The sequence below is a fragment of the Sus scrofa genome, chromosome 8 (genome assembly GCF_054392235.1).
Source record: "Sus scrofa isolate SSC_HxYL_T2T_F1_AM1 chromosome 8, Sscrofa_HxYL_maternal_Yorkshire_Landrace_v2.0, whole genome shotgun sequence".
Taxonomy (NCBI): domain Eukaryota; kingdom Metazoa; phylum Chordata; class Mammalia; order Artiodactyla; family Suidae; genus Sus; species Sus scrofa.
This window is the reverse complement of record NC_139390.1, coordinates 48,372,038-48,386,076: the sequence shown is the minus strand read 5'-3', so window position 1 is coordinate 48,386,076 and position 14,039 is coordinate 48,372,038. Positions and strand designations below refer to the sequence as shown.

At 44.4% G+C, this 14,039-nt stretch overlaps 1 protein-coding gene across 5 annotated transcripts in view; it reads right to left on the bottom strand.

Moving 5' to 3' along the window:
- Positions 1-14,039, bottom strand: part of FNIP2 (folliculin interacting protein 2) — a 135,728-nt gene that overhangs the window by 37,073 nt on the left and 84,616 nt on the right. For all 5 annotated transcript variants that reach the window (XR_002346652.2, XM_021101299.2, XM_021101300.2 and 2 more), the window contains 2 exons: positions 7,505-7,634; positions 44-245 (listed from right to left, as the gene is read on the bottom strand). Coding sequence is in view for 4 of the 5 variants with exons in the window: in XM_021101299.2 (XP_020956958.2) it covers positions 44-245; positions 7,505-7,634 (332 nt within the window). In the remaining variant the exon portion in view is untranslated. The remainder of the gene's footprint in view (positions 1-43; positions 246-7,504; positions 7,635-14,039) is intronic.

Here is a 14,039-nt window from a genome sequence, read left to right as displayed (position 1 = left end):
TGTTTGCACCATAGCGGGAGCTCGGGGACTGTGTTCTTAGTACCTTTTCAATTGCACTCTTCAGCCTGTTCAAGTGAGATTCAAATAGGGGGAAATGAGAAAAAAAGAAGTCCTGGAAATTCCTCTGCGCTTCTTCCTTTTCGCACAGGCAGAAGATGATGCTGATGGCAATCTTCTTCCTCCGAACTATGGCAGGGTTGGAACTGCAGGTTTCCTCAGCCAAGGTGAATGTCTCATCAGTTGACCTGGAAGAAGAAGGCGGTTGAGAAGCCGTCCACGGCCGTGAACCACGCTCTAGGTGAACCTTATGGCTGGGGCAGCACTCAGACGGCTGATCAGGACATGAGTCCTGACCAATGCATATCTACTTTTCTGGAATTCTCTGCCACATGGTGTTATCCTCACATGAAGAGAGACTTAAGCAGAAACTGAAAGTGCTTTGAGACTCAGACCTTTCTCCGTGGACTACTTTATAGCAGGTCGGCGGTATTTGGGAAGGGGTGTGAAACATCTGTTTGCTCAAAGTACAGGCCCTGTGTTTTGGTTGACAGATACCGATGGATAAGAACAGCTGGGAGAAATGACCCTCCATGGGAATCTGTGTGACCTGGTGTCACTTTTGGACATTCCTAGCAGCTGAGGCTTACTTTCCCAAGGTCATTAATACCACTAGCTGAAGTTACTTCCATAAATACTCAGATTAGGAGTTCCTGTTGTGGCTCAGTGGTAATGAATCTGACTAGTATCTATGAGGACTTGGGTTCAATCCCTGGCCTCACTCAGTGGGTTAAGGATCCGGCACTGCCATGAGCTGTGGTGTAGGCTGGCAGCTGTAGCTGGGATTCCACCCCTAGCCTGGGAACTTCCATATGCCACACGTATGGCCCTAAAAAGAAAAAACATATATAAATGCTCAGATTAAGCCACATAACTGAAGGGAACCCCTCTCCTCCCCCACCCCCCTTCTCCCCGAAGCAGAAAGACCATCTCTCTCCTGGTATAGTCAGAGCCTCAACTTCAGATTCTGGAGTTCCTGTTGTTGCTCAGTCGTTTAAGAACCCAACATTGTGTCTGTGAAGATACAGGTTCGATCCCTGGCCTCTCTCAGTGGGTTGAGAACCCGGCATTGCCGCAAGCTGCAGTGTAAGTCATCAATGCTCCTCAGATCTGGCGTTGCTGTGGCTGTGGTATAGGCTAAAGCTGCAGCTCCAATTCCACCCCTAGCCTGGAACTTCCAAATGCTGCATGTACAGCCCTAAAACAAAACAAAACAACTTCGGATTCTTTTCAGAGACTCTGCTTCTAGGGTAAGAGAATCAAGAAGCCAATAAATGCAGAACAGGCATTCAATCTGTCTTAAGGGGTCAGCCTCGCAAATATGACCCAAGTCATGTCTCTTCTTTAACTACTCTGAAAAACCAGCAAAATGACCCCTTAGGCACTAACAGAAGAGTGAATTCTTTTTAAAAATATTTTGTTCTTTTTCTACAAAGACACTAAAGCAAAGACCATAACACTGTAAAGGGAAGCACCTCGCCCAGCCCGTTTTAGGTATGCAATGTTCCTTCCTGTCGACTCCACCATTTAGCTCCTCTGTCTGCCAAGTGGGGGAGGGCACAGCCTCCTCCACGTCCTGTGCTACGAACTTCTGCTGGCAGAACTCCAGCCTCCTTCTTGGTCTTAAATTTCTCATTCAGTGCACAGTTCCCAGTCTATAACCGTCCTGTGATTTCAAACACACCCATGTTTTTAAAATATACGTTAAGGCAGGATTTTTATGGCTGGGAGAGTTATCCTGGCCAAAAACAAGCTATCTTGTTTTTAAAGGAAAGGAGACAGACATCTTGTTCCAACCTCAGTGGGAGAGGTCACTGTTGCTCTCAACATCAAGCAGATGGAGACGTAGGTGTGGCTGAGAAACCAATAAAAGACCTTGCTGATAGACACATCACAGGAAGGACACAAATCCGAGAGGCTCTTGTAAAGGCTCCTCATTAAAATAAACCAGCAACAGGAGTTCCTGTCATGGCTCAGCGGGAACATACCCGACTAGTATCCATGAGGACGTGGGTTCGATCCCTGGCCTTCCTCAGTGAGTTAAGGGTCTGACGTTGTTGTGAGCTGTGGTGTAGGTTGCAGACAGGGCTTGGATTCCATGTTGCTGTGGCTGTGGTGCAGGTCTGCAGCTACAGCTCCAATTCAACCTGTGGCCTGGGAACTTCCATATGACATGGGTGTGGCCCTAAAAAGAAAATAAACAAACCAGCAATTGTTTTCTCTAAGAAATTCCTGTGTCCTCTCACAAAATCAAATACCTCGGAATACACCTGACCAAGGAGGTAAAGGACCTATACGCTGAGAACTATAAAACTTTAATCAAAGAAATCAAAGAAGATGTAAAGAAATGGAAAGATATTCCATGTTCCTGGATTGGGAAAATCAATATTGTAAAAATGGCCATACTACCCAAAGCAATCTACAGATTCAATGCAATCCCTATCAAATTACCCATGACATTTTTCACAGAACTAGAACAAACAATCCAAACATTTATATGGAACAACAAAAGACCCAGAATCGCCAAAGCAATCCTGAGAAACAAAAACCAAGCAGGAGGCATAACTCTCCCAGACTTCAAGAAATACTACAAAGCCACAGTCATCAAAACAGTGTGGTACTGGTACCAAAACAGACAGACAGACCAATGGAACAGAATCGAGAATCCGGAAATAAACCCTGACACCTATGGTCAATTAATCTTTGACAAGGGAGGCAAGAACATCAAATGGGAAAAGGAAAGTCTATTCAGCAAGCATTGCTGGGAAACCTGGACAGCCGCATGCAAAGCAATGAAACTAGAACACACCCTCACACCATGCACAAAAATAAACTCCAAATGGCTGAAAGACTTAAATATAAGACAGGACACCATCAAACTCCTAGAAGAAAACATAGGCAAAACACTCTCTGACATCAACATTATGAATATTTTCTCAGGTCAGTCTCCCAAAGCAATAGAAATTAGAGCAAAAATAAACCCATGGGACCTCATCAAACTGAAAAGCTTTTGCACAGCAAAGGAAACCCAAAAGAAAACAAAAAGACAACTTACAGAATGGGAGAAAACAGTTTCAAATGATGCAACCGACAAGTGCTTAATCTCTAGAATATATAAGCAACTTATACAACTCAACAGCAAAAAAGCCAATCAATCAATGGAAAAATGGGCAAAAGACCTGAATAGACATTTCTCCAAAGAAGATATACAGATGGCCAACAAACACATGAAAAAATGCTCAACATCGCTGATTATAAGAGAAATGCAAATCAAAACTACCATGAGATACCACCTCACACCAGTCAGAATGGCCATCATTAATAAATCCACAAATAACAAGTGCTGGAGGGGCTGTGGAGAAAAGGGAAACCTCCTGCACTGCTGGTGGGAATGTAAACTGGTACAGCCACTATGGAGAACAGTTTGGAGATACCTTAGAAATCTATACATAGAACTTCCATATGACCCTGCAATCCCACTCTTGGGCATCTATCCGGACAAAGCTCTACTTAAAAGAGACACATGCACCCGCATGTTCATTGCAGCACTATTCACAATAGCCAGGACATGGAAACAATCCAAATGTCCATCGACAGATGATTGGATTCGGAAGATGTGGTATCTATACACAATGGAATACTACTCGGCCATAAAAAAGGATGACATAATGCCATTTGCAGCAACATGGATGGAACTAGAGAATCTCATCCTGAGTGAAATGAGCCAGAAAGACAAAGACAAATACCATATGATATCACTTATAACTGGAATCTAATATCCAGCACAAATGAACATCTCCTCAGAAAAGAAAATCATGGACTTGGAGAAGAGATTTGTGGCTGCCTGATGGGAGGGGGAGGGAGTGGGAGGGATCAGGAGCTTGGGCTTATCAGACACAACTTCGAATAGATTTACAAGGAGATCCTGCTGAATAGCATTGAGAACTATGTCTAGATACTCATGTTGCAACAGAAGAAAGGGTGGGGGAAAAACTGTAATTGTAATGTATATATGTAAGGATAACCTGACCCCCTCGCTGTACAGTGGGAAAAAAAAATATATATATATATATTATTAAAAAAAAAAAAAAAGAAATTCCTGTGTCCTAACCAGTTGCTCATAAAAAAGAAAATCTCCAGGAGCTCTTTCAATTTTACTGAATTTCTACAATGCCCCTCACCTTTCCCAAAGTACCTGTCCTACAACTTTGTTTTTTCTGTAAAGGAAATTCTGAGCTTATGTTACACAATGCTTTCTTGCTACCCTTCGTTGTCTGTTATTTCCTATTTATCTTCCCCTTCCAATGTAAAATGACAATATCGGTACACTGGTCTTTGGCCGGTGTGGTCCTTAATAATCAAGTCACAGCGACTGCTGGGCCCTCAGCATCCTCTCCCCACACAGTGACCAACTCCACTCACAGGGCAGATGGTGCCCCCTATTGATTTTCTGAAAAACATCCTCAGTTGAATAGCGTGAACAGCTCTTACTACACTATAGACATCTCTGCTAAATTCTGAAGCAACTGAGCCTCATCCACTCTATGGTCTTGGATTGACCAGGAAACTGGAACAAGTCAGGTCATGTGGTATTTGTAAATATACTTCCAAAATCAATCTACAATGAAAGGATGTCTTTAGAATGTTGCAAAAAAATTAAGTAGGCACCTAAATACCTTGTCATATCTTTACCCTCCAGGCACTGGGGAAGAAAACAGGCCATTTTGCAAATGTGGAAACTGAGGCACAGTGATTAATCAACCTGCTTCAGAACAGAAAGCTTATCAGTGACCAAGGCAGTCAGAACCCAGGTTCCTATCTACTAGTCTAGGCTCATTTCTTGGATACTGGGAATGGCCAGGAGCTCTGTTCCCATGTCTGATCCGTCTGCTGGGGTTCTCCACCCTCAGAGGCATCACTCAGCTGGAATACCAAGGCAAGAGGCTGGGAGCAACCACACCAGCTGGTAGGTCTACAAATCAACAGAAGACCATACTACACCCAGAATTCTTCTTTTTTAAAAATATCGAATGGAGTTTTGTTGACACTTAAGAGTAAGCATTTACCTGCATTATAAGTACTTCGAGATCTGTGATTATTTAGGCAAGAATGGTAACTAAGTGGATCTCAGGGACCAGTGACTGATCACTGGACTGCTCAGTCTAACTGGTTATATCCACTCTGAACATTTGCCGAGTCTGTGCCTGATCCCAGAACAAGTGACATCACATTTTTATAGGTCAGAGAACATCTCATCATTTTACAATTCAAGTCAACAGCTCCCTGAGACATTATACCTGCTTCCTCAGGGTTTCTACAGCCCCACTAAGGGGGCAATGTCGGCAGCTTTTCTCACCCCAGGCAGTAGTTCTGCACCAGCTGTAAACCCCCGCACCCCCAACTCCTCACCCATCACCCAGCAGGAGCCCCAGGCACAGATGTCAGCGTGCAACCTACCCTGATGGACTGAGAAGACCCTCCCTGGTCACCCCGATCTCTCTTAGGAGTTAAGTCTTTGACTGCAGTGATTTTCTCTCAAGCCAGAAGCAGTCATATTTTTGGTACCGACTGTGCTCCCGTCTGATCCCCACCTACACACCCACCAGAAGGAGAAAGGGGCTGCCACCCCTGGAAACCAGGGGTCTTCACAGCTCAGGGAAGGGGTCCATCCAGGGTGCGGGACAGGATGGAGTCTAGGGCAGCCCCCGGCCTGTGCTTGTCCCACCCCATCCTGGGGACTGCTCTCGAAGGGCCCAGGCTCGGTGTCCTGTTCTGTAGGTGCTATCTTGACTCTCAATAGTTTCACCTATAACTGAGAGGAGCAGGTCTTCATTGAGATGCGCTCCCTGGGGTGCTGGGAGCCTTGGAAGCAGGGGTCCAGCAGGCTGAGGTGTTCTACTCACCCTGGCCCGTTCTGTTAGTCCCACCTCTCCCTGGAAGGTTCCCCAACCCCCAAGACCTTCAACAGGGGTGCCTCCCTCCCCTGGGCCCCACTCTATGCCTTGCTGAGTGTGTGTCACTTAACATCTTGATACTGCTATGTATGTGAGCTTCTTAAATCTAGCCGTCTTTACTCCTCACAGATCCCCGCACATGACAATCACCACTCAATCCCCTGTCAACTTTCTTCCACGTGGATTTTTTTTTTTTTTTTTTTTTTTTGCCACTGAGTCACGATGGGAGCTCACCAAGTGGCTTTTGTTTGTTTGTTTGTTTGTTTTTGTCTTTTCTAGGGCTGCACCCGTGGCATATGGAGGTTCCCAGGCTAGGGGTCTAATCAGAGCTGTAGCCACTGGCCTATGCCACAGCCACAGCAACACAGGATCCAAGCCGCATCTGCGACCTACACCACAGCTCACAGCAGCGCCAGATACTTAACCCATTGAGAGAGGCCAGGGACCTGCAACCTCATGGTTCCTTAACCACTGAGCCATGATAGGAACTCCCCCAAGTGGATTTTTATAGATACAACCTATCATAATTCCTTTTTAAGTTTTTGGGTTGTAGGAAGAAAAAGTTGGAAGTTACTGATATTACATCATAATAAGCCAAAAATGCACATTTTGCAACAGAACTAAATTTATATCAAAAAACCAACTAAGAAGTTCCCTGGTGGGTCAGAAAGTTAAGGACCCAGTGTTGTTACTGCAGTGGCTCAAGTGACTGCTGGCATGGGTTTGATCCCTGGCCTGGAAACCTCCGCATGGCCATGAGCTGGGCCAAATAAAATAAAATAAATTTAAAAAATAAAAACCATCTGAAAATGAAGGCAGGAAATATTTTATTTTATTTTATTTTTTTTAAACAAAGGAAATTTTTTTTAAATTTTTTTTTTTTTCCCACTGTACAGCAAGGGGGTCAGGTTATCCTTACATGTATACATTACAATTACAGTTTTTCCCCCACCCTTTCTTCTGTTGCAACATGAGTATCTAGACATAGTTCTCAATGCTATTCAGCAGGATCTCCTTGTAAATCTATTCAAAGTTGTGTCTGATAAGCCCAAGCTCCCGATCCCTCCCATTCCCATATTTTAATGCCATCTCAAGTCTTAATCAGATTCAGGACTATTTAGTTTAAGAATTTAAGTTTTAGAAAAAAAAAAAAAAAAGAGAGAGTATGTTACAATCCTTGCATTCATACATTTCCAAAGGCCACACTGGCATCACAGTAAGCCACGGAAAAGGTCTACCCCAGCCTTGTAACTTACAAAAGCTCCATCAGGAAGGGAACCAGTGAAAAGGGAGCACACTCCCTTTAACACCACACCTCCCCAGATATTCCCAGTGTCTTCCAAAGAACCTCTAACTTGTAGACTTCTGTGCTAAGCTGAAGCTGAGCTGCAAGTCTCAGCCCTCTCCCAGCACCAGCAGCTGAGCGCAGCCCCTGCCAGCATCGCCATGCTGCCCACACCCCCACCCTCCTCACCAAACTGCCCCCCGCTCACCTCCGGGGAAAGATGCCATTCTCCAAGCTTGTTGTCTGGCTCCGAAGCCAGCGGCGCTGATAACTGCTAGACGAGGACGTGGAGGAACTTGGAGATGGGAAAGGTGGGATCAGAAGGCTGCTTAGGGAGGCTGCAGGGAGAAAATTAGAAAGTTGAGAGTTGCATCTGATGAATCCTAAAAATCACAAGCCAAGTAATCTAACCGTTCTGGTTCTAACAGTTACCCCTGCAGGTGGGGCTAGTTTCTCCAAGATCTCTGAGCCACAACGAAAACATCCTTTAAAAGAGGGAACACATCGGGAGTTTCCTGGTGGCTCAGTGGGTTAAGGATCTGGCATTGACACTGCTGTGGCTCTGTGGTTTGATCTTTGGCTTGGACACTTGCGCATGCCTCAGGCGTGGCCAAAATGGGGGGGGGGGGCAAATCAAAGGGAATAGGGATTACAGACATGGCAAGTGACATCAGTGATCAAGCCTCACATTACAAACGCAAGCAATTATTTATCACTCATCAGTGTGTAGATTGCAGATTTCTGAGAAAATGGTCCACATGACTACTGAGTTGCTGCCTCGTCACTGATGCCGTGCACAGAGTTTACTCATGATTCCACTCTTGACCACTTCATCACTCTGTATTTTGAGGTGAAATCTAGGCAGAAAAGCAGTTCCTCTAGACAGTACCCTCTCTCCCACCCCCTTCCCCAAATACACGGCATTTATGCCGTCCCCCAGCCCCCACCACTCCCTTGGCTGTGGAAAAGCAACTTCTAGTCCTCGATATCTTTTCTGCCTGGGTTACTTACTGGCCTCTGCCCTCTCTCTGCTTCCTCCTGCCACATAATGTCAGTGTGAGTGACACACAGCCCAGACAGGTCCCTGTCAGGGCAGGTGAAGGGCTTCCTTCACACTCCAGCTGCCTGGCAGGGGTCTAGTTTGGAGGAACGGAGGGAGGGGGCAGGCTTTTCTCCTTTGACGACTTCCCAGTGCCAAGGAGTCCAGACACAAGCATGACTCAGTGAAATGGAGAAAGAAATGGAATGTCACAGGTGGCTGGTCAACATTTTCAGAAGCAAATCCCAGGGCAAAGGATGCTGATAGCAGAAAACACAGTGTACTATGCTCATGGACATCACTTGCAAGGCAGTTTCTCCATAGGAACCATCATATTTTTCTTATACTATTATAGGCTGATGGAAATAAGCAGAGTCTCTGATGTGAGTTCTGAAATCCTGCCAGAGTTGCCCGGCTCCCACTCAAGGGTCTCCGCTGTGCCAGGCATAAGGTCAGGGAACTTGACTGGCTGCAAGGCTGTGATACTGATGATCAGGCTGCCTCTGTCCACTCGGAGGTGCTGGGGGTGCTACGAGACGCTTCTCTTCTGACCCAGTCAACAGGCAGGGGAAGTGTGTTTGGTGATCTTGCTTATCTTTGATCCCTGGGGCCCAAGACAGTTCCTGGGACACAACAGATGACTAATAAATGCCTGCTGAATGTACGGTACTTCTGCACAGAGATGGGAAGATGAGGCTGGCCTGGTTTCAGCCTTGAGGCTGGACTTAAACCTCCCAAATCAAATCCCCATTTCAAATATCAGCGAGTAGGTAATTTTACTGAGAATTTGGAAAGGTGATAGAAGAGATTTTTCCCTCACATAATATTACTGAATAAAATCCCAATTAAATGTGTCTGCCCCATCCCCAAGTTTTCAAAGTCCCCTTAAGATCCAGAAGATCCTAGTCCCTGTTTCTAGATCTTCAGGGTTCCCAGTCTCTCTACGTCTTAGGCTGACGAAAGCAGCTTCTTTCTGGCAGCTGGAGGACACCATTGAGGGGCGTGCTTATATTTTAGGTGCTTTTTCCTTGTCACAGAAGCAAGGGAGGACCCTGAGGCCCACTTTCTTCTGGAAGTTGTATTGCTGCCTAATTCGGTTTAGTAAACAGAGTAAGAGCCAGGCTCTCATTTGAATCCCAGCTCTGGGAGGTTCCTGCTATGTGCAACAGGTTAAGGATCTGGTATTGTCTCTGGGGTGGGGCAGATTTGATTCCCAGCCGGGTGCAGTGGGTTAAGGATCTAGTGCTGTTGCAGCCATGGCTCATATTCAATTCCTGGCCTGGGAACTTCCTGGCTGGGATACTGGGCAGTTTACTTAACCTGTCAGCTTTCTCACCCATAAAATGTGGATGAGACATCTCAGTATTTTTCACGAGAGCTGCAATCTACTAATGGGTCATGAATTGTCTAGTGGATCGAAACCTCTATTTTTAAGAAGTAGTGGGATGCATCATTTGAAACTATTTTCTCCCATTCTGTAAGTTGTCTTTTTGTTTTCTTTTGGGTTTCCTTTGCTGTGCAAAAGCTTTTCAGTTTGATGAGGTCCCATGGGTTTATTTTTGCTCTAATTTCTATTGCTTTGGGAGACTGACCTGAGAAAATATTCATAATGTTGATGTCAGAGAGTGTTTTGCCTATGTTTTCTTCTAGGAGTTTGATGGTGTCCTGTCTTATATTTAAGTCTTTCAGCCATTTGGAGTTTATTTTTGTGCATGGTGTGAGGGTGTGTTCTAGTTTCATTGCTTTGCATGCAGCTGTCCAGGTTTCCCAGCAATGCTTGCTGAATAGACTTTCTTTTTCCCATTATATGTTCTTGCTTCCCTTGTCAAAGATTAATTGACCATAGGTGTCAGGGTTTATTTCCGGATTCTCTATTCTGTTCCATTGGTCTGTCTGTCTGTTTTGGTACCAGTACCACACTGTTTTGATGACTGTGGCTTTGTAGTATTTCTTGAAGTCTGGGAGAGTTATGCCTCCTGCTTGGTTTTTGTTTCTCAGGATTGCTTTGGCGATTCTGGGACTTTTGTTGTTCCATATAAATGTTTGGATTGTTTGTTCTAGTTCTGTGAAAAATGTCATGGGTAATTTGATAGGGATTGCATTGAATCTGTAGATTGCTTGATCTCTAGAATATATAAGCAACTTATACAACTCAACAGCAAAAAAGCCAATCAATCAATGGAAAAATGGGCAAAAGACCTGAATAGACATTTCTCCAAAGAAGATATACAGATGGCCAACAAACACATGAAAAAATGCTCAACATCGCTGATTATAAGAGAAATGCAAATCAAAACTACCATGAGATACCACCTCACACCAGTCAGAATGGCCATCATTAATAAATCCACAAATAACAAGTGCTGGAGGGGCTGTGGAGAAAAGGGAAACCTCCTGCACTGCTGGTGGGAATGTAAACTGGTACAGCCACTATGGAGAACAGTTTGGAGATACCTTAGAAATCTATACATAGAACTTCCATATGACCCTGCAATCCCACTCTTGGGCATCTATCCGGACAAAGCTCTACTTAAAAGAGACACATGCACCCGCATGTTCATTGCAGCACTATTCACAATAGCCAGGACATGGAAACAATCCAAATGTCCATCGACAGATGATTGGATTCGGAAGATGTGGTATCTATACACAATGGAATACTACTCGGCCATAAAAAAGGATGACATAATGCCATTTGCAGCAACATGGATGGAACTAGAGCATCTCACACTGAGTGAAATGAGCCAGAAAGACAAAGACAAATACCATATGATATCACTTATAACTGGAATCTAATATCCAGCACAAATGAACATCTCCTCAGAAAAGAAAATCATGGACTTGGAGAAAAGACTTGTGGTTGCCTGATGGGAGGGGGAGGGAGTGGGAGGGATCAGGAGCTTGGGCTTATCAGACACAACTTCGAATAGATTTATAAGGAGATCCTGCTGAATAGCATTGAGAACTATGTCTAGATACTCATGTTGCAACAGAAGAAAGGGTGGGGGAAAAACTGTAATTGTAATGTACACATCTAAGGATAACCTGACCCCCTTGCTGTACACTGGGAAAAAAAAAAAAAAAAAAAAAAGTCACCAAGAAAAAGTCTGAAAAAAAAAAAAAAAGAAGTAGTGGGAAAGAAAACAGAGTAGATTGCAGTGTTAATATTAATTGGTGACACTTTTGTTGGTGGTACAGAAAGCTCTTCGTTACTGGATCATGATGTGAAATGCGGTAGTGTGGGCTGCAGACAGAAGGAAACTGAAACCACTGACCTGTTCCACATGGCTCCTGTGAGAATTAAACTAGTCGATATGTGTAAGACACTTAGCCTAGTGCCCTGCACAGTAAACGTTACCTATTCACTCTCTCTGATAACTCTTGAAAAAGGCGGGCTAAGTAAGACATTCCAGAGGGAAAAATGGTCATTAATTCTGACTAGCTAATTATGAAAACAACTTAGACCTTGTAATGGAGACTTGAAAAGGAAAGGCAAAAAACTAAAATAATAAAGACCTAAGAGGGATATTCCTTTTATCCTCCTTCTAAAATGCTGAATAACAGGAGCTCCCTGGTGGCCTAGTAGGTTAAGGATCCGGCGTTGTCACTGCAATGGTTCAGGTCATGGCTGTGGTGCAGGGTTCAGTTCCTGGTCTGGGAACCTCCACATGCGTGAGCACGGCCAAAAAAAAAAAAAAAAAAAAAAGAATGCTGAATAACATGGCAGACACATGAGATATAAGCTAAGGGGCTGGTTTAGTGCTTTCTAGCATTTCCTCAAAAATACTTTAGGATCACACACTTAGGTTTTTATGTAAAAGTACTATGTATATGTCATAAATCTACAACTCTCAAACACAAGAGCAGAGTCTAATTTGGACTTGGAAACTACTGTCATTTTCACAAGAAGAGGGTGGACTCACTTGCCATTTAGTGCGTGACTGTTGGCTGGGCCAGGGTCCGAAAGGCAGAGCAGCCTGGAGCCATGCTAGGGCTGGTCTCTACTGGCACAGGAGTGTGATCACAAACAGAGCTTCGTGGCTCTGCCTGGCCATTTTCCTACCTTTGCTGTGGGGACTGAAGAGCTCCTGCGTGTTACATTGGAAGGGGTACCAGCCCATACTGTGCCCCTCCACCACGTCAGCTCTGTGAGCTAGTAAAGACATTCTCCAGTTGATGCCTCAGTCGTAATAAATGTGAGACATTTAGTTAAATTATTCATAGACTCAGTTTTGCCATTAAAAGTGCTATGTCTAACACAATATTTTTAGTATCACTTTTCTTTTTAGAATACTTTTATAATTAAAACACATGTTACTACACACAGATTACAAAGACTTTTGGAGTTTTGCACATTAATGAGAAAATAATGAGGGAGGGCTCTTTAACAAACATTTATTCCTGCAGAAATTAACAGTGAGAAAAAAGTAAGTCAAAAGACTTAAAACTGCTGATTCAAAGGCTCTTCTTGGTCTGGATCATTCAAGTTCATGATAAATATTTAACTTCCTCTGGAAATATATTTGCTATTCTGAGAGTTTACTAGAAGCACGGTACTGATGATTTGATGACAGGATCTCGATTTGAAGAAATCATGCCCTGAAGCTCAAATCAAAGCCATTCCTTCAACACATGTTTCCTGAGCACCTAGTAAGAGACTAGCACCACCAAGGCCTGGGATGGAAAGTTAACACGTAGAGACATCTCTGCCCTTAAGAAGCTCAGACATTCATGCAATAAACAAGATGATTTCAGACTATGATAAGTTCTGCCTTTAAGAAGCTCACACACTCATGCAATAAATAAACAAGATGATTTCAGATTGTGATAAGGTCACATAATTTTCTTTAGGCAACTAGAGCAAAGGTTTATGGCAGTGGTAGAGGTAGATTCTCTCACTGGCAGTCAGAGAACATCATCATGAAAATGAGACACCTCAACTAAGACTTATATGCCAGAGAGAGGCTGCCATGGGAAGGGCAGGCAGTGGTCTGCACGGAACTATATCTATCAATAACTCTTTCAAAAATCTACGTGTGCTTCTCCTTGTATCTACGTGGGACAAATCCCCCATTCAAATATCCATTGTGCATCTCTCATATGCCACGCAGGATCCAGGCCACTGGGGACAGGACATTCAGCGTGACAGAGTGGGTAGTTCTCTGCCCCCATGGAGCTCACCTTCCAAGAGAGAAGAAGAAACACACGAAAAACTCCAGGGAATTATAAGATATCCACAGAGTGTGGCGAGTCACAAGGAACAACCTCAACGGTGGAAAAGGAAGTGCAGAGGTCAAGCGCTCAGGAGCTGTTTCTTTAAGGGGAAGAATTTTTGAGGTTGGGGTGCTGATGCTACTGGAAAATGGGATCATGAGATCGAAGATGCAGCTGCACCTCTGGGGCAGTGCAAGAGCAGGCCTGGAGCCAAGGTTCTGGGCAAGGATGAACCCTGCCCAGAGTAGCAGGCTCAGATCTGCCAAACAGCTTTCATTCACAAGGTGACACTTGGTGGGGAAGGACACTGCACAGAGCCCCTACTCTTCCACCTCCTCTGCTTGGAAAGACAGGTCTATATGTATCCAGAAAAGCTCCACCAAAAGAAAATAGGTTAATGTGCTGGCGCCCCTACTTCCTCCCCAGGCTCAGCTTGCACACTCTTCCCTCCCCACATCTGGCTGCCTTCTCTTCCTGTTACACAACAGTC